This window comes from Danio aesculapii, chromosome 12, assembly GCF_903798145.1.
Source record: "Danio aesculapii chromosome 12, fDanAes4.1, whole genome shotgun sequence".
In the NCBI taxonomy this organism is placed as follows: Eukaryota; Metazoa; Chordata; class Actinopteri; order Cypriniformes; family Danionidae; genus Danio; species Danio aesculapii.
In genome coordinates, this window is record NC_079446.1 from 13285961 (window position 1) to 13312391 (window position 26431).

A 26431-nucleotide genomic window follows, 5' to 3' on the forward strand; every position below is an offset into this window, starting at 1 on the left:
GGCCACTGAAGCATGCTAAATATTCATTGTGAACTGGCACCCATTCACTTTTTTTTTTCACTGAACAGGACCATTCATCGAAGCTCAACATGCCATGCAATACTGTCTCCATCCATTTGGTTCACATGACAATGTGATTGTGCATTCATCACTCACCAATGCCAAGAACTGTCACCTAGCATCACACAAAGGGTTCTGGGCTCTTTGGTTCTTGGGCTGATATTATATGACAATGTGTGAGCTAGTTGTGATTTGTTCGGTCTAGATATGAAGCCACAACACCCTCTGTGCCTGTTTAATTTAACACTCCAGTGGTGTTCACGATTGGAACAGTACCGCAGTCACTTTAAAAAATGCATAGACAAGAAGGAAAATGGATTATCCAGTTAGTTTTAAAAGCTTAAAAAGTTAATTAAAGGAAAATTTATCTCAGCCACTGATTGTGTTGTTGTGGACTTAATTGCAAACCTTTGTCTCAATAAAATTGTGTATAAACATTTTTATTTATTTACTAGTACATTTCACAAAAAAAATGAAGGCCAAATTTTTTTTAATTAATAAATTTTTTATGTCTGTTTACTGAGGCTAAATTTGTTTAATCAAAATTACAATTGTTTCAACAATGCAGCTCAACACAGCACATTCCTACTTAAATATTATTTAAAATGCCATTTATTTCTGACATAACACAACTGAGTTTTAAGCAGCCATTAACTTTGTTACACATAAACTTTTATTGCCACATGATACTTCAAATAGTTGTTTTAGGTTTTGTTATTACTGATTGTTTTATTTATTTATTTTTATTAACTTTTGTTTGTTTGTTTGTTTATTTATATATATATATATATATATATATATATATATATATATATATATATATATATATATATATATATATATATATATATATATATATATATACACAATACCCCTTAAAAGATTTTTTTGATATTGTTGCAAATTTGTTAAAATTAAAAACCTGAAAAATCACATGCACATAAGTATACGCAGCCTTTGCGGTAAAGCTCTAAATTGAGCTCAGGTGCATTCTGTTTCCACTGATCATTCTTGAGATGTTTCAGCAGCTTAATTGGAGTTCACCTCTGGTAAATTCAGTTGATTGGACATGATTTGAAAAGGCAGATACCTGTGTGACGACAAAGGAATTGTCTGTTGACCTCCAAGACAGGATTGTCTTGAGGCACAAGGCTGGGGAAGGTTACAGAAAAAAAAAATTCTGCTGCTCTGAAAGTTCCAATGAGCACAGTGGCCTCCATCAACTGTAAGTGGAAGATGTTTGGAACTACCAGGACTCTTCTTAGAGCTGGCCAGCCATCTAATCTGAGTGATCGGGGGAGAAGGGCCTTAGTCAGGGAGGTGATCAATAACCCAAACCTTACAGAAGCACAACCATTTGTGCAGAAATCCACCAATCAGGCCTGTATGGTAGAGTGGCCAGACGGAAGCCACTCCCTGCTTGGAATTTGCCAAAAAGCATCTGAAGGACTCTCAGACCATAAGAAACCGATTTCTCTGGTCTGATGAGACTAAAATTGACCTCTTTGTAGTGAATGCCAAGCATTATGTTTGGAGAAAATCAGGCACCGCTCATCACCAGGCTAATACCATCCCTACAGTGAAGCATGGTGGTGGCAGCATCATACTGTGGCAATGTTTTTCAGCAGCAGGAACTTCATCTTCCACAAGTACAATTACCCAATGCACACCACCAAAATATCAATGGAGTGGCTTCACAACAACTCTGTGAATTTCCTTGAGTGGCCCAGCCAGAGCCCAGACCTAAATCCTTTTGAACGTATCTGGAGAGATCTGAAAATGGCTGTACACCACCACTTCCCAATCAACCTGATAGATCTTGAGAGATACTGCAAAGAGGAATGGGCAAACATTCCCAAAGACAGGTGTGCCAAGCTTGTGGCATCATATTCAAAAAGAATTGAGGCTGAAACTGCTGCTAAAGGTGCAGCAACAAAGTATTGACAAAGGCTGTGAATACTTATGTACATGTGATTTTTCAGTTTTTTTATTTTTTTACTTTGCAACAGTTTGAAAAAAAAAAAAATACATTGTCATTGTGGGGTATTGTAGAATTTTGAGGATATAAATGAATTGAATCCATTTTGGAATATGGGTGTAACAAAAAAAAAGTGAAAAAAGGTGAAGCTCAGGTACATTGCGTATCTCTGATTTCAACTGTGTGTGTATATATATATATATATATATATATATATATATATATATATATATATATATATATATAGTTGAAGCCAGGATTATTAGCCCCCCTTTGAATTTTTTTTTCTTTTTTTAAATATTTCCCAAATTATGCTTAACAGAGCAAGGACATTTTTTACAGTATGTCTGATAATATTTTTTCTTCTGGGGAAAGTCTTTTATGTATTATTTCGACTAGGATAAAAGCAGTTTTTAACTTTTTAAAGAAATTTTTAGATCAACATTTTTTTCGATAGTCTACAGAACAAACCGTTGCCTTTTAAGGTCAAAATTCTTAGCCCCTTTAAGCTATATATATTTTTTGATACTCTACAGACCAAATCATCATTAAACAATAACTTGCCTAAATACTCTAACTTGCCTAGTTAACCTAATTAACCTAGTTACGCCTTTAAGCTTTAAGCCTTTAAGTTCACTTTAAGCTGAATAATAAAGTCTTGAAAAATATCTAGTCAAATATTATTTACTGTCATCATGGTAAAGGTAAAATAAATCAGTTATTAGAAATTAGTTATTAAAACTATTATGTTTAGAAATATATTAAATAAATAATCTTTTAGTTAAACAGAAATTTGGTAAAAAAAAAAAAAACAGGGGGGCTAAAAATTCATGGGGGTTAATAATTCTGATTTCAACTGTATATTTATTTATTTATTTATTTATTTTTGTCCATGTTAAAATGTAAATGATTCATTAGCAGCCAATCGGCCACTTTTTTTTAATTTCTAAATGATCATGTGACACTAAAAATGGGTTTAATGGTGCTGAACAATTGCCACATTACATTTTGTAATGTATAAAAATACACTATAAATTCATTAAATTTATTTATATACATTACAAAGTAAATTCAAATAGAAAGCTTTAATTCCATCAAATAAGTGTAACCTTTGTGAGCATATGAAACATCATTCAAAAACATTGAAATCTAATTATGATTATTATTACAAAATCAAGAGGGACAGAGCATGATGAAAATACCTCAGCCAATAAATCACAATGAATGCTTCAACATTTGTGTGCAGAAGTTTTATTCAGATCATATGCACATTAATTTACATAAATCAGTCCTTGGACTGGCATATGCATTAGATTTTCCACTGCTGTTAGTTGCACTCATATAGGTAGTTAATTCAGCTGGAGAACTCTATTACAGGCCTTCTTGCCCCATACACTCAGACATTAATCACAATATCGCCACAGGTTCCAAGCACTACCACAGCAACAACATTCACACAAAAATAGATGGATAGATAGATAGATAGATAGATAGATAGATAGATAGATAGATAGATAGATAGATAGATAGATAGATAGATAGATAGATAGATAGATAGATAGATAGATAGATGGACTAATATGCTGTTACATACCATTTGTGATGTTGTGGTACAGTATATTGAATTGGGGTGCTGTAGTTTAGATACCAAATCTTATAAAAGAAAATTTATATATAAAAGCTATGATCTACAACACTACTGATATGATAAGCATGATCATAGATGTTGTAGATATTTAACCACTTTAATCCAATTCCATTCATGAGACAGATTTCTGAGTCGTGCCATCAAAACACCACAAGACACGAAGTGTTCTTTCTTTTTTTTCCTTTCACAAACTGCATCAAGGCAACATACTATTCCAATGTAATGTATGCTTTGAATACTTCTAGACCGTATAATTAGAATATAAGAACTGTTTAAAGTATAAGTGAAACCTTGTGCCCGATGCAGATGACATGAAAGAGACCGCGTCCAGTGCTTGATGATAGTTGATCCATTGTAATTCTGTTCGTGACCGACAGAGCTCACGGGAGCTGTCCACCGGTGTGTGGTGCTGAAAGGCATCACATATACTTAACCAAACAATTAAGGGACATTTCTGTTCTCGTATTCAGCCGCAAGAAATATCCTTTAATTGTAAGAATAAGAATATAATGTTTCTTCTCTGTTGATGAAATCTTCAGTGATGTGCAGGAGGAAAGCCAGTCCTGTTCTTGAAGTTCCCTTTACTTTCTGCTCCATAAATCAAATGGCTCCCATTTCAAAACTGGTCTGATATCAACATTGTAAAAAGTCTCGGGCCCGGTTAACACTATGATGAAATGCAAAAAAAAAAAAAAAAAAAAAAAAAGAAAAGATGTATAAATTAAATCTTTGTACTTTTCGTTATTACTGCATATTACGTTTTATATAAAATAAAACTAATAAATCATCTTTAGGTTCATAATTATGGCTTAATAATTAACGTTTTGACTAGAATGAAATCAGTTAAGTTTTGCTACTGCATCTTCATAGTGATAATTGTAAAAAACGTAATATGGAGTGCAGGATAAAGAGAATTGGAATTTTGTTAAAACTGCAGTATACTGCACTACGTTTCCGCAACACGTCCTCACAATTTAAACACCACGTCTGAATGAAACCATGTACACAGGGAGAAATACGCCTTGTGTGGAGAATTTCCACCCACTGACAGCGACGCTCCGTCTCGCGCCGTGGAAAGGTCGATTCATCTTCGTGAAATTGCACAGCGTCTATATGTAGGCTGCTTCATAATCCAGTCCACATTTAACAGTGAATACACACTGAAAGATTAGAAAGAAAGTTATCGAGTACTTATGTGCGCGGCACAATAAATCCACATTCATCTCTCCATTTGAAAATCACTGTGAATATAGCATCATCGATGACAGCTACATGCATGTATACTAACTGCAATTCAACACTGAGTAAAATCATCAGCCAAAAGAGAATGAATCAACAGTACACCTGAACACTCAAAAGAAAGTTACCGCTAGGTTCGAAGACCCGGTGAAACGCCGGCTTTTCTTCACATTACTGTCCAAACGTTCGCCTTTCCCATCTGTTCACCATGGAATTCAACGTAAATGCGCTGTCTTGATTTTGTCCGATAAAAGAAAGGAAAAGAGTAAAAACGAAAAGGAAAAAAGACCAAAGCTTAGGAGAGGTACCTCGTTTCCAAAAGTTGAACTTAAAACGCTGTGGTTATGGCGAAAATCGCCTAAGGATAGCGAAACGCGTTAGTATAGTCAACATGTATGCTTACCGAAACCGACATTTAAAATAAACAGAACAGACGGAGGGTAAAATATCTAACGTCCTCTTAACGCAGCTGCATGTATGTTTAGCTTTCTCCGGCTTCGCGCCGAATTCCATCTCTCTCCGCGCGCGCGCTCGAGCTCTCTCTCTGGAACGAGCGAACAATCCAGCGAGCGCGCGCGCGCGGGGGTGTCCCTCCTCCGCAGTTTGGAGTTTGTGATGTGTCTCAGACTCCGCGAGCGCCGCGCGAGAGCGAGACCTGCGGAGACAACGCGCCGGATCCTGAAGCGACCGTTACCCTCCAACAGGCGACCTGCCTTTCTCCTTCCCGATTTCCCTCACAGTGTTCCTCACACATTAGCCCTTTCCTTCAACGCTGCCACACTTTTTGGTTTATCACAGGTGTATTTGCGCGCCTTTGACGTACTTTTCTCACTCATTGGGAATTAACGGACATCTGAGGATCGTGTGGATGCGCGGCTTTGGAAAGACGCGAAGATGGAATTGCTGATAATATGCCTTTCTTTTGGAATATTGCAGTGCAGTTCGGTGGGAGCCGACTCCATCATTCACATCGGTAAGGAGTCAGCTGTTCAAAGCCTTTTATTTGTTGCAAATGATAACCAATGCGCCATCCAGAACGAGGACTCTTAGGGAAGTGTGTTCTAGGGGTCGGTGGGAAATGTCCATTGTAAATAAGCACTGAAAATGCGTCCTGCTCATCGGGCTGAATATCAATTGAGCAGACCACTTGTGATGATAACGTCTCTCTTGTTCAGATTGGCGATAGATCCATTGCACTGACACATGCATGTACAAGACTAGTCTAATGCCAGTCTTGTTGTTCACGAGGAAGACATAAATGGTGTAAATCGCAGATTTCAGGTAAGTTGGAAAACAGGAGGCGTCTGTCATAAGGCAAAGTATAAGCCAATGTGTGTGGGTTGCTCTCCCCCTCCCATCTATAAGATTGAACTTTGTATGGAACGTGAGGGAAATTTTAATAAAGGATGCTGAAGTAAATAAATGACAAGGGGACAAATGCTTATTCTTGGCTATCCCAGGCCGTAAATGTCATCTTAACCAATCCCCTTTGCATGTGCCGGACACCTTGTGCATTCTGATTATCTCACTAAACGTGAGGAAAGAAAGATTTTGGCTCTCAAACAGCAACTGAAAGGAAGAAGAGAGGGGAGGCTGAGGAGGGTAGCTGTGGCTCTCTTCGGTTGTCATGAAGAACTCAAATCTAAACCTTGCCTCTCACAACAAAAAGATTTATACATTTCTAAATCTGTTGTCCACTTAGTTAAAGCCACCATTTTTATTTATTGTTTAAGATCTGCAGTAGTTTTGCCATCAAACTGAGTGGCCTTCATCAAAACTACTGTCTCGGGGGCAAATCAGTTATTTGTGTGATCAAGATCGACACAGTTGTTGTCTTATACTGTGTATATTTAGCCAAACTTTAGCTTTAACAAATCAGAGTTATTTACTTTGCTGGTCAGTATATTGACCAAGACCTTGGAGGTTATTCAGTTATGAAATCATTCATGTGCATTCAATAGTGCATTTAATTTGGTGGATGCAGTATGCAGTGCAAAATAATCCTTTGAGGTGTTATGTACAGAAAAACTTCAGCCTTTTACTACCAGTTGCATAGGTATAGGCCAAAACACTCACCTTTTGAGATGAGGTCATCTGATATTTTTATCCGAAGCTCTTACTTGTGAGTGTGGATCTGTGACAGTGTAATAGGCAGGTGCACAACTCAGGTGAAATAACAAATCCCAGCCTCTCCAGTGCCCAATACTTCCACTTTGTCGCATCCGCTCACGTTATCATCTTGACCAAATTTGGCTCCGAAAGGCAAAAGAAAAATAAGCCCGTCCATTGAATGAAGAGGGTGACGTGAAGTGATTTTCAGGGCGGCGCAGTGATTTACAGAGGCAACGGGCATCCAAAACTGGTAATTGGAAGGCTAGTACAGGCAGTGTGGATCAGGGCTGCTCTCACTGGCAACTAGAATGAACAGATGCGACACCCCTATTTCTGCTAAATAAGATGAACACTGCAGTGATACATCAACCAGATTTTACCTGTCTACCTGCCCATCCTATTGGGCTTCACTAACATGGTACATTTTGGCCACACACAAAAGAAGCTTCTCAATCTCTCTCATTCATTTCTAGATGTCAAGCTTTAACAAGCTTTAATCTAAGAATGTAAATGAATGGATCATCAGTTAAGGATAGTTGGTTAATAATCGTGTGAGTATTTAACCTGCTGGGATCTTACTACTGTATACTGCAAAACATGTTTTCTGTTTTTGAGAAGGGATACAGGTAAAGTTAAGGACAGATTTGGTGATATGGTTTGGATTAACAATGAGTTAAAGGGCACATTACAGAAGTTATAAAAAAATAGCTATTAAAATTATATTGTGAGACTTGTATATACATATAGCGCTCAGCATATATGAGTACACCCCCCACAAATCTTTCTTTAAATTAATATTTTCTATAGGATGCATTACAATATTATATTTGTGCACAGATACTAGTTTAGTCAGTGCTAAAGCCAAATCTGGAGCTAATCTAATAAAATAACACACAATAATGGTTAAAATGTGTTGCCCAAATTTATGTTTGGGAAAAATATTAAATACAGTTTTCAAAAATAGCAAAAATCTAGAGAATCAAAAAAAAAATATATATATATAATTTTGTTGAAATGTAGTAGTTAATATAGTAATATTATTTGGCAATACTTTGCATGAATTTAAATGTATTATCTTTTCATTCCTAAAGATGTTCTATAACTAAAAAATATTATTTTAATAAATATATCCGTTTAATAAATCTGTTTTGTTCAAATGCACTAATATATATTATCCAAATTCACTGAGAAATTCATTTTCAAAATGGGGAGTACTCATTTATGCTGAGCACTGTATTAATTGCATTGCAACAAGTTATTAAATTGGATGTCAGTCCAACTAAACCAACATCTTCACTAGTTTAATTCAAACAGGACAAATTTAATCTAAAAATATAATATATATTTAGAATATTGGTATAATGTTATAATATTATAATACAATTGAAATTCACAAATAATGTAATTCTCAAATTTGGTTTTATATACACTGACAGCATATTAAATTAAAGTTAACTGTGTAATTCAATGTTAGACATATTTTTTTTGTCTAAATAAAATTACAAAATATGAGTTACATACAGTAAATCTGCTGATTGAGGATGGGACAGTATGTAAAAATAAAACCACATACCTACAGTTTCTTGATTATAAAATGTTTAACATAAATAAGAGAGTGAGGACAATGGGGTGTTCTACATGTACATCAATCAGTTTGCAGAAATAAATGTTGAAAGTATTTACTTTATATATATATATATATATATATATATATATATATATATATATATATATATATATATATATATATATATATATATTAGTTAGGTCCACAATATATGGACATTGACACAATTCTAACATTTGTGGCTCCATACACCAACAAATTGGATTTGAAAAGAAACGATCAAGATGTGCTTTAACTGCAGAATGTCAGCTTTAACTTGATGGTATTCACATCCATGTCAGGTGAACGGTGTAGAATTACAACAGTTTGCATATGTGCCTCCCACTTGTTAAGAGTCCAAAAGTAATTGAACAATTGGCCTCTGTACAACTGGATTTATTAGGGATGCAACAATTAACCGATTTTGGGAGTGATGCACAAGTGGCGGTACACACTTACTGTTTTGTCATTTATTTTCAGTGTAAAATGATTACTTATGTATAAAATCTAATGAAATACTTACTGTGCGTTCACACCAAAGGTGGTGAGAGCATCAAAGTTTGCTCTGGCCATCCTGACGACAACGCTGACTGCCTTCACAGCTCCGCCAGTGAGAGCGTCAAAATTCGCTACATTGATCTCGTATTTAAAGGGGCCATTGCACCATATCAGCAAATCACTCACATTCCTGCATAAAAGCATGCTTTCTAATGTGAAAATGTTGTGCACCTTTTATCAAATTCATTTAACCATGGAAGATCGTGTGCTTTGACTTTTGCGTGTGTTGTGACTTTGCTCTACTTATCCAATATATATATATATATATATATATATATATATATATATATATATATATATTATATATTATATATATATATATATTATATATTTATATATTTATACACAGTTGAAGTCATAATTATTAGACCCCCTTTGCATTTTTTTTCTCTTTTAAATATTTACCAAATGATGTTTAACAGAGCAAGTAAAGTTTCACAGTATGTCTGATAATATTTTTTCTTCTGGATAAAGTCTTATTTGTTTTATTTTGGCTAGAATAAAATCAGTTTTTCATTTTTAAATGCCTTTTAAGGTCAAAATTCTTAGCCCCTTTAAGCTATATATATTTTTTTATACAGACCAAATCATCATTAAACAGTGACTTGCCTAATTACCCTAACCTGCCTAGTTAACCTAATTAACCTAGTTAAGCCTTTAAATGTCACTTTAAGCTGTATAGAAGTGTCTTGAAAAACATCTAGTAAAATATTATTTACTACCATCATGGCACAGACAAAAGAAATCAGTTTTTAGGAATTAGTTATTAAAACTATTACATTTAGAAATGTGTGGATAAAATCTTCTCTCTGACATACAGAAATTGCGGAAAAATAAACAGGGGGCTAATAATTCAGTGGGGCTTATAATTTTGACTTCAACTGTATATATAGACACACAGTTGAGTAAGAGAGTAAAAGTATTAGCTCTTTTATGAAATATTATTTATTTTTCAAGAAATCCAGAAACACACAAGTATTGTACTTGTTAGAAAAACTAACTTTTGTAATGTACAAAGAGTAACAAGAGCTAAACAGAAACAGAGCTGCTTAACATGCGCCTAAAGCTGTTTTACACTAATACAATTTTGATTCTTTATTCATTTGACTTTAATTTAGCAATAAAAAACGGAAATTATACAAGTGCAATTGAACATTGCCATATGCCACAAAAATGGCAAATTGCAAGACTATCACAACTTCTTTTTAATTTTTAATATAATCTCAACTATATGAGAAAGCTCTCTGACATTTACTGTAAATGATTCAGCAGCACCATTTAACTCATCAGCGTTAAACAGTCCTTGTTGAGCGCTGAAATAAACAAAGGCATATTGTTTTGACACTGATCTCAAGACAGAAGCGTCCTTGTTGTTTTGCTGTATAAACAGTTACAAAATAGCAGGTGTCCTTGTATTAAATATATATTCTGTTAAACAATCAACAGTTCATATTGAGCCCCGAGGATGGGTTTCTGTCGCTCGGCAGGTGCTAGAAATGTCAAGGTCATGCATTTGATCCAAAAGAAAACACACATGGATAGAAAATAAGTACCTAGGATGTGCTTTTAAGCAGCTCTTGGTTAATTCAAATGTTTGCCAAATAACAGACCTTTGAGCAAGATGAACCAAGCGAGCGAATTGCCCTTTGTATGTAAATTGGCAATTGCTTTCTAAGCTCCACTAAGACTCAGATAACTATCTGCACATGCCCGCAGGTGCCATTTTTGAGGAGAACGCGGCACGGGATGATGAGGTGTTTCAGTTGGCGATCTCTGACCTCAGCCTCAACGATGACATTTTGCAGAGCGAGAAAATCACCCACTCCATAAAATATATCGAGCCCAACAACCCCTTTCAGGCAGTGCAGGAAGGTAAGTGAATCACTGTGTTATTTCTCTTGACTCCCTCGAACCGCATCATTCCTTGACGTTTGTGTGAATATGCTAAAAAACAGATATGACATGCAAGTTGTTGTCTGGCGGTTTGAATAACTCTCCAACAAGACATTTAAAGTCGAAATGACGTACATCGCCGGGGTTTCTGCTTTTGTTCAGAGCTTGCTTACGGCAACCTAACATGTCTCGGGAATGTATGTGTACTTGTTTAAAAGCTGAATGAAAGGTGACGTTTGGTTTCAAAGGCTTCCACCTGAAGCTTCCCCACTTCTGTGAAAGAAGAGCTAGGTGGAGGTATTGAGTCAAGCTGGACTCAATAACAATTTTCCACATAATTGCGGTTGAGTGCTTTGAAGCCTGAGCTTTCCAAAAGATCATTTTTGAAAGGCGAACAGAAAGAGAATGTCTTCTTGTGAATGGGCTAATGGCAGTTAATGATGCTGGGATTGAAGACGAAGATGATGGCCATGATTATTTCCGTTACAAAATATTCTCCATCACAATATTCTTTAATGTTTTTTTTTTGGGGGGGGGGGAGAGGGAGAGGAAGAAAAAGAATAAAACAAACTATATATACTGTATCTCACTGGGATCAATCTAAGTGAGCTATTGATGTTGATATAGCGCAGTATTTGCTGAGGTTTTTGTTTGTCATTTTTCTTCCTCTACTATTACAGACACCTTTATCAACTGGTCTCCAATCATCGAGTACTCACTTGTTTTGTCAGTCTGTTTTCCACAGTTCTTTGCTTTCCGTGTAATAGGTGTCTTTCAGGCTGGTTTGGTGAGGTGTTTTATTTCCCAGATGTCACCATGTCAACCTGAGGAATAACACTAGCGCACTTGGAGAACATCCTTACTCTGACAGTCGAACGTTGCATCTAGAATTGAACTTGGTGTATGTTGATTTGTTTCACAAACAAGGGAAAATCCTTCATAATGTCTGACTGGTATATTTAGGGAAATATATAATTTTAATAACTTAGAAATGTTGCTTTTTCTGAAATGTGTTTATGGCAAAATAAACTACTAGTTTAGTTTCAATTAGTTCTTATTGTTTTGTTTAACCAGGGGCCTAAAACTAACACACACACACACACACATATACACACACACATATATATATATATATATATATATATATATATATATATATATATATATATATATATATATATATATATATATATATATATATATATATATAATATGAAGTCAGTAAGTATTATTATTCTGCTATTATTTATGATAACAAGCAGGATATATATATATATATAATATATATATATATATATATATATATATATATAATATATATATATATATATATATATATATATATATATATATATATTTTTAAACAAACAAATAAAACCCCCCACAATGACACTGTTGAAGTGTTTACTATTAATATATTCAGTTATAACTAGGGCCAGACAGAATTTGCTGAATTTTTTTGCTATTTCTGCACAGAATTTTGTTTTAAAAATCAAAATAAAAAATCTGCGGAATGATTTTGGGAGTATTGTAACTAAAAACTTAATTTATGAAATAAAAAACAATACATTTTTATAAAAAAAATAAAAAATAATCCACTTATTTGGTAAACAAAGCAAGTCTCTCACATAATATATGTACTAAAAGTAATCTTTCCAAAAAAAAAATCATATAATTAAAAAAAAAATGTATTAGTCAATAATATGACTGAAATTAATTAAAAACTGAATAAATGTAAATGTACGCACATTTACACAAGTAAATAAATAGACTTTGAATGGATTGAAATGGATGAATGGATAAAAGTCTGCGGATTTCTGCACTCGCAGATTCTGTGTGGGCCTAGTCATAACCTACCATTGTCTAGTCTTGCTGGATCTTCTGCATAAATGTGTTGTCATGGTGGTGTGGTTGAAATGCAAGGCAGTGTGCAAGCACCTAAGCGCAGTGATGCTGGGCTCTCTGGACTGAATACCCTGTTGATTTTGGCTCTGTGAAAAGATTCCAGACCATTCAAGTCAGCCAATGGAGTTCTTTTTAGTGGTCACAGTTGCCATCTCAAAATGGTAACAGTAGCCCACATTGTATGTTGGGTTGTGCTGGAGGAAAGCATTGGGGCTCGTTTTATTAAGCAGCAATGGAACTTTTTCATTCTGTGAGCTTAAAAGCTGAATCTCACAAGTCTGTCAAGGGTGTGTTGAGGTCACAAAACTAATAAAAAGAAGGTATATATTTTCATGACATACATTTATTTATTTTTTTTGCCAGAAGCCTATGTTAGTGAAACAACAACTTTATAGATAGATAGATAGATAGATAGATAGATAGATAGATAGATAGATAGATAGATAGATAGATAGATAGATAGATAGATAGATAGATAGATAGATAGATAGAAAGATAGATAATCTCAAATATGACTATATTACTTGTCTATATTTATCTCAAATATGACTATATAACTATATTCTTAGTATTAATATAGTACAACACATAATAGCAGTAACATATTAATGTATTACCATTTTTGTGGCATTTTGTTGGTTGAATTTGGTGCTAATTTTACCCGTTTTTACCTTGAGAATGTAATTAAATTGAATTTGACTTTTTGTACCCTATACAGAGTAACATAAAATAGTCAAATAGATAATAAAGGAATCCTCTTCTGGTATGACTTGGAGCTTAGCATCAATAATACAGGACGTTCCTGTGAATTGTTCATTATTTCAGTGCATGTTGCCTAAATCTATTGCCTGAAGTTGATCTCAGATTAATATATGCCCTCCTTTTGATTTTTTTATTACTTGCTGCATACTTTATAATTGACAAATGTGTTATACTTTCATGCCATATCCTCAGGCGCTCATTTTATACTCCACATTAAGTGCATGTCTACAGAAACAAATAGAAAAGGTGTAATGAATCTCCTCAAATTAATCCCACAAGGTCTTTTGTGAAGTCTGAGATGTCAATCAAGATTTGGAGCTTTACCTAAACTGCGAGTGTAAAATGCTGCAAAACTCTTCTTAAAATCAGAAAGGGACTTCCTGGTGCATATATAATACATTATATATATCCAAAAAGTATAACAAATATTTCCAAAACCGTTTTGTTTTTATACTGGGTTAATATTATTCAGTATTTTTGTCTGTTACGATAGCAACAGTTTTATATTTTGTGATTTTTGTTATTTTTTACTACTAAATTATTGATATATTGTGGACAAGAAACATGTCAGGTTCTATGTTGCCTCCTGCCGTTGCTGACTGACGTCCGGGAAGAGAGTAACCAAACAATGGGTACTGAAATGATGTTTCGTACTGTTTTTTTTTTTTTTTTGGTCATCAGAAATGAGCCTGAGCCTTTCCTTCACTGCATATTTTCACCTAGAAGAACCAAAACCATTGTCTGGTTTTCTGTTTGCCATATTTGAAAGCTATGCAGAGAATATCTTGTGTGCTTTCATTGTTCAACATCAGAGAAGTGATGAAATCTGTCTTGGAAGAATGAAAAAAAGTCTTTCTGTCAGAATGCTGTTGTGAAGTGTCCTACAATGTAGGTTGTTGTCCATTTGTGAGATACTAGACAAAATACAACAATGATGTTGATCATTTACATATCACAATAGCATTCTGTGTCAAATACATTTCATGCAGATTATTGCTGCACAATATATGTGAATCTGAGATATAGTTTCATTGCAACAGCACAGCATCAAGCAGGGTTCATAATTGAATTGGCACCAGTTTGGAACTTGGAAGAATGTGATTTGTGGATTCACATTAAAATTGAATTTAAGTTTAAGAACAATATATTTAAGACATTTGGATTTTATTTTACAATTTTATTCATCTATTCTGCAATAATCAAAAATTAGCTCACAAAAATACTTAAATCATGAACCATTTATCTATTAGGGCTGATTACATACTATGTCTAAACAAGCTGTGACTTTCGTAAGTGCATAATGTAATTTTTCCGAACACTTTGATTATTTACTGGGGTGATAGCAGCATACCACATCCAAATTAACTTTCACGGAATTCTGTTTAATTAAACCACTGTGTACAGAACCAAACAGTTGTTATAGACTTAATTAAAAAGCACATTACTCATTTTGGTTTATCTTCACTTGATCCAATGTAAATAAATCATGTGAAAAGAGGTTTGTGACTTGCTTCATTCATAAATTTTAATAGCAGTTTCTTTCTACTACAGTTGTGCTCCCACCAGCCCACCAGTGTCTCCAGGAAACCTTCAATGCACAAAAAAATGTCATGTTTAAATTCTTGGCATCCATGTTTCTTGTTTGAAATGGTTCAAAAGTATTTTTTTTTGTGGAGTCACTTCTACATTTTAATGCAGTTTACACTAATAGCATTGCTTTTTTTCACATGATCTGTGTAAGGAAGTAATTACTGTAGTTACAACAGCATTATGTAATTTAATTTCTAATTAAAATTCATTAAATGTAACTGTAATCCATTATAATTATGGAGAAAAATGTAATTAAAACATTATTAATAATGAAATTGTAAATGATTATAACGGGAGTTACAGCTGAGCATTTTTTTTTGGTTGAAAAAATAATAGTACAATTTAAAAAAAGCTAGATCTTAAGTGATATTAATTGGAGGGTTTGCTCATTTTTGATAAAAAGGTCCACTTTTAGGTCATTCTTATTACGTTTCCACTGGCTGTGACGGTCCATCCCAGATGCATTCAAGCCCAGAGAATTTGACGGTGCTCCTGGACACTGTTAACATAGGGCTTCCTTTTGGCACTGTACAGTTTTAACTGGCATTTTTGGATGTAACTGAGTATTGTGGTACTTGACAAAGGTTTGCCAAAGTAGTTCTGAGTCTATGTGGTGATATCACCCATAGATGAATGACGATTCTTGATGCAGTGCTGACTGAGAGATCAGAGATCATGGTTGTTCAGCTTAAGCTTGTGCCCTTGTCCTTTACACACTGAAATTCCTCAAGATTCCTTAAATCTTTTTAATTATGTCATGCACTGGTTGTTGAAGGTGAAATATCCAAATGTCTTCCTATCTTTCTTTGAGGAACATTGTTTTTAAAAATTTCAATAATTTTCTCACATATTTGTTGGCAAAATGACGATCCTCGGCCCATCTTTGCTCCTAAAGGACTAGATCTTTATTAGATGCTGCTTGTACCAAATCATAATTACTTATGATTTGGTACAATTGGCTTGTACCAAATCATAATTACTATCACCTGTTCACACCATCTGTCACATCATTATTTAACCATTTCACCTGGTTACTATAAGTTTAAACTGCTCCCAGCTTTTTTTGATGTGTTGCAGGTCTGAATGACAGGAAAGAATGTATATTTACAAATGAAATGAAGTTGACCAGAGAAAACATGAAATATTTTTTGTTCATATTTTTTGAAATACAAGTCAAAGTACATTTGGAAATCACTACTTTCTTTTTTATTTGTGTTTTCCACACTGTCCCAACTTTTTCTGATTTGGGGTTGTACATCTCTTCACAAAATATTCATCAAGGAATTAATAGGAGAGCAGATTTAATCAAAAATACTGTAATAAGACACATGCCCTCATTTACTAAAGGTCTGTTTGTATAAAAACAAGTGGAAACTTGAGCACCCAAACTTATGCTTGGCTCTTCCATCTGTATCCAAAGTGGTGCCAATAGAATTCAATATTTATTTATTTAGTATAAATATAATTTCAGAAATGCTAATTGCTAGAGCAAATTAAATCAACTGAAATATATTAATTAGTTTTACACCACACATTATGCAGTCATTACTGGTGCTAAATGAAGATGTACAACTAGACAAAAAAATGGATAAATTCACACTGTAGAGTTTCATGAGCCATACAACAGCCAACAGCCATACATTTAAATATGATACTGTATACCGTAAATTATCATTCTATATGTGTGCAAATTACAAATCACAATGCAAAAACCACAATGTAGAATCACAATGACCAAAGACTCATTAGGTTTTGCGATTTTCACTACACCCTCGTTGACAGAGCCATCATGTTTTGCTTGTAAGCCACTTCACACAACACTCCTGCATTTTTAGACTTGGCTCATAAACTGATCAAGTTTATAGAGACATTAAAGTGGGCATGTGTGGGTAGAGATTTTCACTCTTATTTCCGATATAAAGTATTTTGATTTATTTTTGGCTTGTTCTTGTTTACTTTTTTCCCCTAGCAAAGCTCTGGCATCACGAGTGAGTCACTACCTGCATATTTCTGGAGTTAATTTGGTTACAGAATGTGTTTGTCACTTCCATAAATGACTAAACTCTTTGTGTACAGAACAAGATTAAGCACTAAAAGGTGAACTGACAATCAAACTTATCTTGCTTTGTGTACATGAAAAAAACATCCACCATACTGCTGGATTGGCAACTTGCTTTCATGTAATTTTAAACAATTTCACAGTTATTTTTAGAGCATAAAATCATTACACTTGCACGTAATGCTTTTTAGATATTCATGCAAAAGCTGCATTATAGAGGTATTGCCACTCTAATAAAACATTTATAATTTATGTACTGCATTTCTTTTGTGTGCATTTCACCCTTTATGTGCTGGCATGTTTGACAGAAATGGCTGCCCTCTTTGTGTTTGTCAGATAATGTTATTCTGCACTGCAATGGTTTAAGGGTGAAGTATAGTTAGTGTGCCTTTAATGTTAGGATTTTACAAATAAAGTATATTTTCAAATAACCATTACCTCGTATAATTATTTCTTACATTTTTTAAAATATAAATAAATAAATAAATCATATTTTCTAATAACAATTACCCCGTTATAATTATTTCTTAACATTTTTAAAATATAAATAAATAAATTAATTAATAAATAAATAAATAAGGCATATTTTCCAATAACATTACCCTTTATAATTATTTCTTAACATTTTTAAATATAAATAAATAAAGAAAGAAAGAAAGAAAGAAAGAAAGAAAGAAAGAAAGAAAACCATTACCCCATATAATTATTTCTTAACATTTAAAAAATATATAAATAAACAAATAAATAAATAAATATATTTTTTTATTTAATTATTTTTATTCACTATAAATGTAAAAGACCATAAGTTAACAACAAAAACCTTTTACATACAAAAGTAAAGGACTGTAATACACTCAGCTTGCAGGCCTTATGTTTACATAAATGCAGTTAAATATGGATTACCGTAGTTATGTGAGTTAGTTTACAAAATGTACATTTTGACAAATGTTTGTGTTTTTTACAGTTCAAGTAGACAGAAAACAGGTTGCATGCTGTCTGAAGGAACTAAGATTGTGCTGTTATTATATGACTCTAGTTGTTTGCTCCAAGTTGTCTTTTTTAATTCCTGAAGCAAATACAAAGTTACATATTTGGCAAACAATATGTTTAAATAATGTGTTCTCCTGCCATTACAAATAAATATGTGTGAAATAATGTTTTACTTTATACAACAAGTTCTCTGTGTGACATGGGAGTCGAAGTACAACTGAGGTTAGGGGGTCCAAATGCAGTTTATTTACAGCTTAGTTAGGCAGGCAATGGTCAACAGCAACAAACGGTATCATGAGGGTACACCAAAAGTGTAGTCGTGGTCACAGGCAGTAGTTAGTGCAGACAGCAGACAACGGAAACAATAAAACAATTCAAAAGGTAAAAAACATGGCTAGACATGGAAATGCTTCGTGAAATTACATACCAACAAGACTCAGCAAAGTGTGTGTGTCTGTGTATGAAGTGTCTTTATAGTCCTAGAAATCAGTCCTTACGAGAAGCTGTCTGTGTAATCCTGGAGAGACCAGGAACTGGTATGTCTGTATGGTCCATGATGGGAGTTGTAGCTCGATCTTTGGTGATCTTGACACTCTGCCATGCCTCCTCCAGCAACAACAGCTATAGCCATTTTAAGTTTACATTTAAAGACATGCTTTTATGCCTTAAATAATGGCACAGATGCCATTAAATTGAGGAGCACAAAGTAAGTAAATTGTTTTGTGTGCTTCATTTGAATGCTTCTATCCAAAAAAATTTCCGACTGACTTGGAAACTCCTACAAATGTACATTCAATAAGGTCATGCATAAAAAAATAGGTGTCCATGTCTTTTCTGTGCTATTTGTTGCTATGGGAGTTTAGTAAATACAGACAGCACTTTTTTAAACACGCTAGCGCAAGCTGCTAGTACATCTGGCCCATAGTTGCCATGTGTTGTACTTGTCCATGCTTCAGATATGAATTGCACAGGCCGAGTTGTAATGGAGTTTTTTGGATGCTGCTGAGAAAGGCAAGTCCTTGGACCTCTCAGTCCATTAGGAGATGCTAATGCTGGAGGTTTGAAAATGACCCGCACGTATATATTTTTGGCCTGCATTGCTCATTTTTAAACTATTCGGAGTGCAGACACAGGCACGAGTGTGTGGGATGCATAAAAATGAAGGAGCAAACTGTATTTTCACACATGCACACACACATCCACAGCCCACATGCACTTGAGACACACTAACATATGGACCCTTATTCTGAGCTGTGTGGGCCGAACATCAATCTGACCATAGGCACAATGACACTGGATAGCTGCTGGCCTCTTTTACTGAAGCTCTCTGATTGTCTCTTGATCTAAATTGCCCTGTATGGGACCTAAAATGCACTTTCAACACAAATAAATGAGGCTAATTACCTTGTTACTCAAGCTAGTCGTCTGATTGCCAAATTACATGGTGTTCTTGAAAACAACAACATCAACAGCAAAAACAAATTTGTCCACTCTGGGCAGCACCCTGCTTATTTCTCTAAGTAGAATGTTTTCATGCTTAGCTGCGTTATTCATGCAGAAACATCATTTGAATTTGTCTGTTATTTGCAGATACTGGCTGCTTTACTTGGCTTGGTTCTGTGCTTGAAAGCTGGTTGATTAAGGCATTTCTGATCACTGTCAGAAGCTCTCCACATGGATCACTCACAATTACTGTGATTTTGCCAAGTAGGACATGTTCCTGGATCAACAGCTTTATGCGTTCTTAGAGTTTCTAGGATCCAACACTATTGTTTAATCGCAGATGTATGGTGTTTGTATTTATAAAATCATATTTATATAATATATATTATATTTTATATGCTAATACTGTACTAAGTTTTACTGAAAGAAATGAAAAGTACTGTAAAAATATGCTTTATTAATGAATTCTCAGTTTTAAATACTGTTAATTATTGGTATGGGCGACGCAATGGCGCAGTGGGTAGTGCTGTCGCCTCACAGCAAGAAGGTCGCTGGTTCAAGCCTCGGCTGGGTCAGTTGGCATCTCTGTGTGGAGTTTGCATGTTCTCCCTGCGTTCGAGTGGGTTTCCTCCAGGTGCTCCAGTTTTCCCCACAGTCCAAAGACATGCGGTACAGGTGAATTGAGTAGGCTAAATTGTCCGTAGTGTATGTGTGTGTGTGTGTGAATAAGTGTGTATGTGTTTCCCAGTGATGGGTTGCAGCTGGAAGGGCATCCACTGCATAAAACAAATTCTGAATAAGTTGGCGGTTCATTCCACTGTGGCGACCCCAGATTAATAAAGGGACTAAGCCGAAAAGAAAATGATGATGAATGACGAAATTATTGGTATTATCCTTTAAAATACACTAAAATGGCAATTAATTCTACGTTATGTTGATTTGGTTTTAATTTAGATGCCACAAAAACATCTCAGTGCTTCCAGAAGCTAAAACAAATATTTACAGGGCAAATAAAAAGTGCATTAAAATCATGGCTAAATTTATAGATATGCTTCATTTTATGTTGCTACCAAAACATTGTTAATATATTTTGAATATTCAGTTTATCCTAGGTATGCTGCTTGTTTTAGTTTGGAATATAATATCAGGATCAACAAAGAGCTTTGGTCCTGGTGTCCATCTTTTCTGACAGAATCATTGAGACGTCTGAAACAGAACCATTTCATGTCCCAGGAACATTTTCTTTTTCATTTTGAGTATCATGAAAATTCCTGCAGGTATACTTTTAACTGTATTACAATATCCTGATGCATTCTTTCTGTCAGAATCAGAATGACCTCTTTTTTAAAGTGAACCAAAACAGCTGCAGGACCCAAACATTTATTTATTTATTTATTTATTTATTTATTTATTTATTTATTTATTTATTTATTTATTTATTTATTTATTTATTTATTTATTTGTTTGTTTGTTTGTTTGTTTGTTTGTTCATTTATTTATTTATTTATGTTTGATTCATCAGAAAGAGTGTTCCTTTAACTATATTAAAATATTGATGAATATAATTTACAATCAATAATAGAGCCAAATTTAAGATAAAACTTAACCACATGAATAAACATCATAACACACATAGGGGCATGAGCAGATTGTAAACATACAAACCAGATCATTACAAATTCATACAACTAGCCCATAATTTTAAATATTCAGTAGTGCCATGAGATTGCATTGCTAGTATTGTTAGTTGTAAATGACTGAGCTGTTTAGTATGTGCTAGCACAATCAAGTGATCTCACTGAACATCAAATAGCAGTAGGGATGTAGAGGGATGCACACCGTCACTGCATCAAAAGATTGAGCTCACTCTCTTGGGCAATCGAACCTCGTCCCTACGCCATTACAGTCAGTGCTGGCTGACACTTCATGTGAAAGATGTCCATTGTACAGGAGAGGAAACAATGCGGGGGAATTAATCAGGCTACGAAGGATTCACTGATCCATCCACGGCGGCTAGAGTTTGAACAGCCAGAAGCATCGCTGAGGAAGGGATAAACATCTGAAAGTGCAAGCCTAGTCCTATCTGAAGAGAGATATACTGCTGTGACCTCGGCTTCATCCATTAGCCAAGCAGGCGCTTCGAAGTCGGGATAATTAATTTGCAAACTTTTTCCCAGTTTCAATTGCAGTGCATCTAATCTTTGTGCAGTACAGCTTTATAATGGAGAGGCAGCACGTCAGGGATGGTACACGATAACACACTTCAGTGAGTAAAAGTCTGATGACCCTTCAGGTACTATAGTAGAGTCCCAGTTTTGAGACTCCTTCAGCAAATATTTGAGATGTAACTCTGGATATTATCACACTTTATCATACTCAGATTCGACCTGTTGACCTGAGACAAACCACTTTTTTCTGAGAATAAGCTTTACCTTTTCTTTGTTGAAATGGATTTAGCATATTTTTAAATGTGTTTAGATAAAAAAATAATAATAATCTGAGCTGCCTATGATGTCACTGAAAGCAACTCTTTTGCCATCCGCCTGTGTGGAGATAAGAACGCTAATCATGTCTGGACTTGTTTGATAGCAACCACTGTAGCTGATTTAGAGACTTTGATCACTAGATCAAGAAACTGTTGAAGCCCCAAGTGAAAATTATTATTTTTTTCTCTTAAAAAAAACATACAAGCAGGATCTATGATGACATGCTGGCAGGCTTCAACAATAACTGCTTTCCTATATTTAGGTTGTTATTTCAGTTGAAGTTTTAATCTAAAGTTATGTGCAACAAACAAAAGTAATAAGCCACATGAGGCCGGGTGTAACAGCTCTTTTTCTTTGAGGCTTGAAACAGCCATAAGTCAATATATTGCAACTGTGTCTCATATATTGCATGAATACTTCAGATCTTTAAATGTCTATGTACGGTATGCATATCATTTATTTATAGCTATGAGTATTCAATTATTTTCCTAAAGCCAATTTTAAAAAGTAGTCTAAAGAAAAAAAAAATATATATATATAAATAAATAAATCGAAAAATTGGAAATGAATTTGTCCTAGTGCAAGTGAATAGTTTGAGAAATTTAAAATATAAGTTTAAATTATTTCCAGAATAGTGGGTGGTATTTAAAAATGTATCAATGATATAATGTTCCATATTGTTTGATATTAATTGTAATGGATGTTACAAGCGAAGTGCTATGCAGGTAAACCTCACTCCTCTGACCTCTAAATGTTCTCTAGCGACAGATGCTAGAGGCCATGGTCTTTAGCCTCCTTGTTAGAGCAATTGACACCCATACAAAGAATTGCCGGTTTGATCCCAGCTCAGACCGGGTTGGGTGCAATAGGACCAGTGTGACCAGGTTACATGTATATATTATTAAACTATAAAGCATAATGCTATTTTAATCAAATCATCAACTGTTTTCTTAATATAAATAATTTATATTTGATACTTGGCCATAGAATTGTAAAGTATCATTTTTTGTTTTAATAATTAAAATGTTTAGAAGTTTGATAGTTACCCAAATAATATTTTTTATCAAATAAGTAACTGACTGTCAACAGCAGGATGTAAAAATCCAGGATACCAACTCCAAAATAAGACAAAAGCATGATTCTCTTGAACATCTCTTGCATTTACTTATATATATCTATATTTACTTATATATCTATATATCTATCTATCTATCTATCTATCTATATATATATATATATATATATATATATATATATATATATATATATATATATATATATATATATATATATATATATATATATATATATATACTATTATATATATAATAGAAGGATAGAATGGTAAAATATGAGAGAAACAGGAGAGTTGACAGGTATGCTTATAGCAGCACTTACTTTCCATCAGTCTAAATACTAAATAAACTTCTAGTCAGTCAACCATTTGAACTCTCTGAACCATCGTTGTCAACCACGATGGATGGAAGGTGGCAATTTTAATCCCTCACCACAGCGTTTTTGCATTCAACTATTTATTTATGTTCGCAATCTCTTCATCACAGGCAGGCACAGCAGTATTTAATCATGCGTTTTTGTGTGCATTCTGCTGCCACTCATAGCACTTACCATCATTCAGAATTTAGGTCTGGGAATTGTTACAAAATGTTTTATACAATACAGATTTTTATTATATATATATATATATATATATATATATATATATATATATATATATATATATATATATATATATATATATATAATCTTTTTTTTATTTTATTTTTTTTTATGTTTATTTTATTTTATTTTATTTTTTATTTTTTTTGCTTTTGACATAGATTTGCCTTTACATTTGGTTCACTGACAAAAGTGATAAGAATGATCCATCTAGGTATTTAATTTACTACTAAATGACATTTAAATTACATTTTTCAATACTCAATTGGTATAGAGGCAATTCGCTCTGTGCCTTAAAACTATTGAACTCAATGCTCACTCTGTTGGTATGTCAAACTTTTTTTCTACCATTAACAATTAAGGACTCAATCAAATAAAATTTTCTGTTATTTTATCAGCTAGGATTTTTTTTTTCACGTCAAAGAAGACAGCTCTAGAATTTTACTTGACTTTACTTGTTGCATTAGCTTTGATTAGTTCATACCTTGAAGTTGAAAACCAAGATTTAAAGGGGTACTGTCAGACTTTTTACAATTTAGTGCATAATAGCTGGGTCTAAATTCTGGGACATTTAAGACTAATACTACACACTGTAAAAAATGCAGGGTTCCACACAATTCATTCATGTTGTCCCAGCACAAATTGATTAAGTTAACTTAACACTTTTAACAAATTTATGTGGATTGAACATAAAAAAATTAGGTTGCCCCAATGAAATCTCAAGAATGGTGTTTCAGCTCATTTTAAATAAGTAGTTTGAACGAGCAAAAAACAAAAAAAAAACAAACAAACAAAAAAACAAACAAATATATACATATATATATATATATATATATATATATATATATATATATATATATAAGGAGATTTTAATGATTGATTATAAACTGTATTTGTATATAAACTGTCATTGTTAATGATCGACCCTGGCAAAATTTCTACTTAGACATAACTTCATGTGCCCTAAGGCTTTAGTAAAATTTCACATCAGCAATTTAATAAAATGCACAATAATTTCATAATTGCAATATAATAATAAAATAAAATAATAACAATACTTTTGTATAGTCTGCGTAGTAACAAAGAAAATGGTTAATAGCTGACTTGTTGATTAAAACCTACACTATAATCATTAAGAAAAATGGACCAATTTATAATGTGTTTTTTTTTCCCTTCAAAGGTGCAATTTTGGTCTCTTGGAATCTTTACGCATTACATTTTTGTTATAATATGTTTTTCTTCTTGATAAAGTCTTATTTGTTTTATTTCAGCTTCAATTAAAGCAGTTTTTATAAAAAAGAAAAAAAAAAAAACATTTTTAGGGTAAATATTTTTAGGCCTCATAACTTTTTCCCCAATTGTCTATAGAACAAACCACTGTTATAGAACATTTCAATGTGGTCATGTCATTGGCCCTTAAACATTTCTTTCTTGTTTTCAAATTTCATAACTGTAACAAGAGGCTTTTTCTGATTTGGGGTTGTACATCTCTTCACAAAATATTCATCAAGGAATTAATAGGAGAGCAGATTTAATCAAAAATACTGTAATAAGACACATGCCCTCATTTACTAAAGGTCTGTTTGTATAAAAACAAGTGGAAACTTGAGCACCCAAACTTATGCTTGGCTCTTCCATCTGTATCCAAAGTGGTGCCAATAGAATTCAATATTTATTTATTTAGTATAAATATAATTTCAGAAATGCTAATTGCTAGAGCAAATTAAATCAACTGAAATATATTAATTAGTTTTACACCACACATTATGCAGTCATTACTGGTGCTAAATGAAGATGTACAACTAGACAAAAAAATGGATAAATTCACACTGTAGAGTTTCATGAGCCATACAACAGCCAACAGCCATACATTTAAATATGATACTGTATACCGTAAATTATCATTCTATATGTGTGCAAATTACAAATCACAATGCAAAAACCACAATGTAGAATCACAATGACCAAAGACTCATTAGGTTTTGCGATTTTCACTACACCCTCGTTGACAGAGCCATCATGTTTTGCTTGTAAGCCACTTCACACAACACTCCTGCATTTTTAGACTTGGCTCATAAACTGATCAAGTTTATAGAGACATTAAAGTGGGCATGTGTGGGTAGAGATTTTCACTCTTATTTCCGATATAAAGTATTTTGATTTATTTTTGGCTTGTTCTTGTTTACTTTTTTCCCCTAGCAAAGCTCTGGCATCACGAGTGAGTCACTACCTGCATATTTCTGGAGTTAATTTGGTTACAGAATGTGTTTGTCACTTCCATAAATGACTAAACTCTTTGTGTACAGAACAAGATTAAGCACTAAAAGGTGAACTGACAATCAAACTTATCTTGCTTTGTGTACATGAAAAAAACATCCACCATACTGCTGGATTGGCAACTTGCTTTCATGTAATTTTAAACAAT

General features: G+C 33.7%; 1 protein-coding gene across 1 annotated transcript in view; it reads left to right on the forward strand.

Annotated features, from left to right (window-relative positions):
• Positions 1 to 5565: 5565 nt before the first annotated feature.
• Positions 5566 to 26431, forward strand: part of grid1b (glutamate receptor, ionotropic, delta 1b) — a 744708-nt gene continuing 723842 nt past the window's right edge. Inside the window, 2 exon segments of the mRNA XM_056469382.1 lie at positions 5566 to 5898; positions 10918 to 11073. Of these exon segments, the coding sequence (XP_056325357.1) occupies positions 5820 to 5898; positions 10918 to 11073 (235 nt within the window). The 5' untranslated portion in view covers positions 5566 to 5819.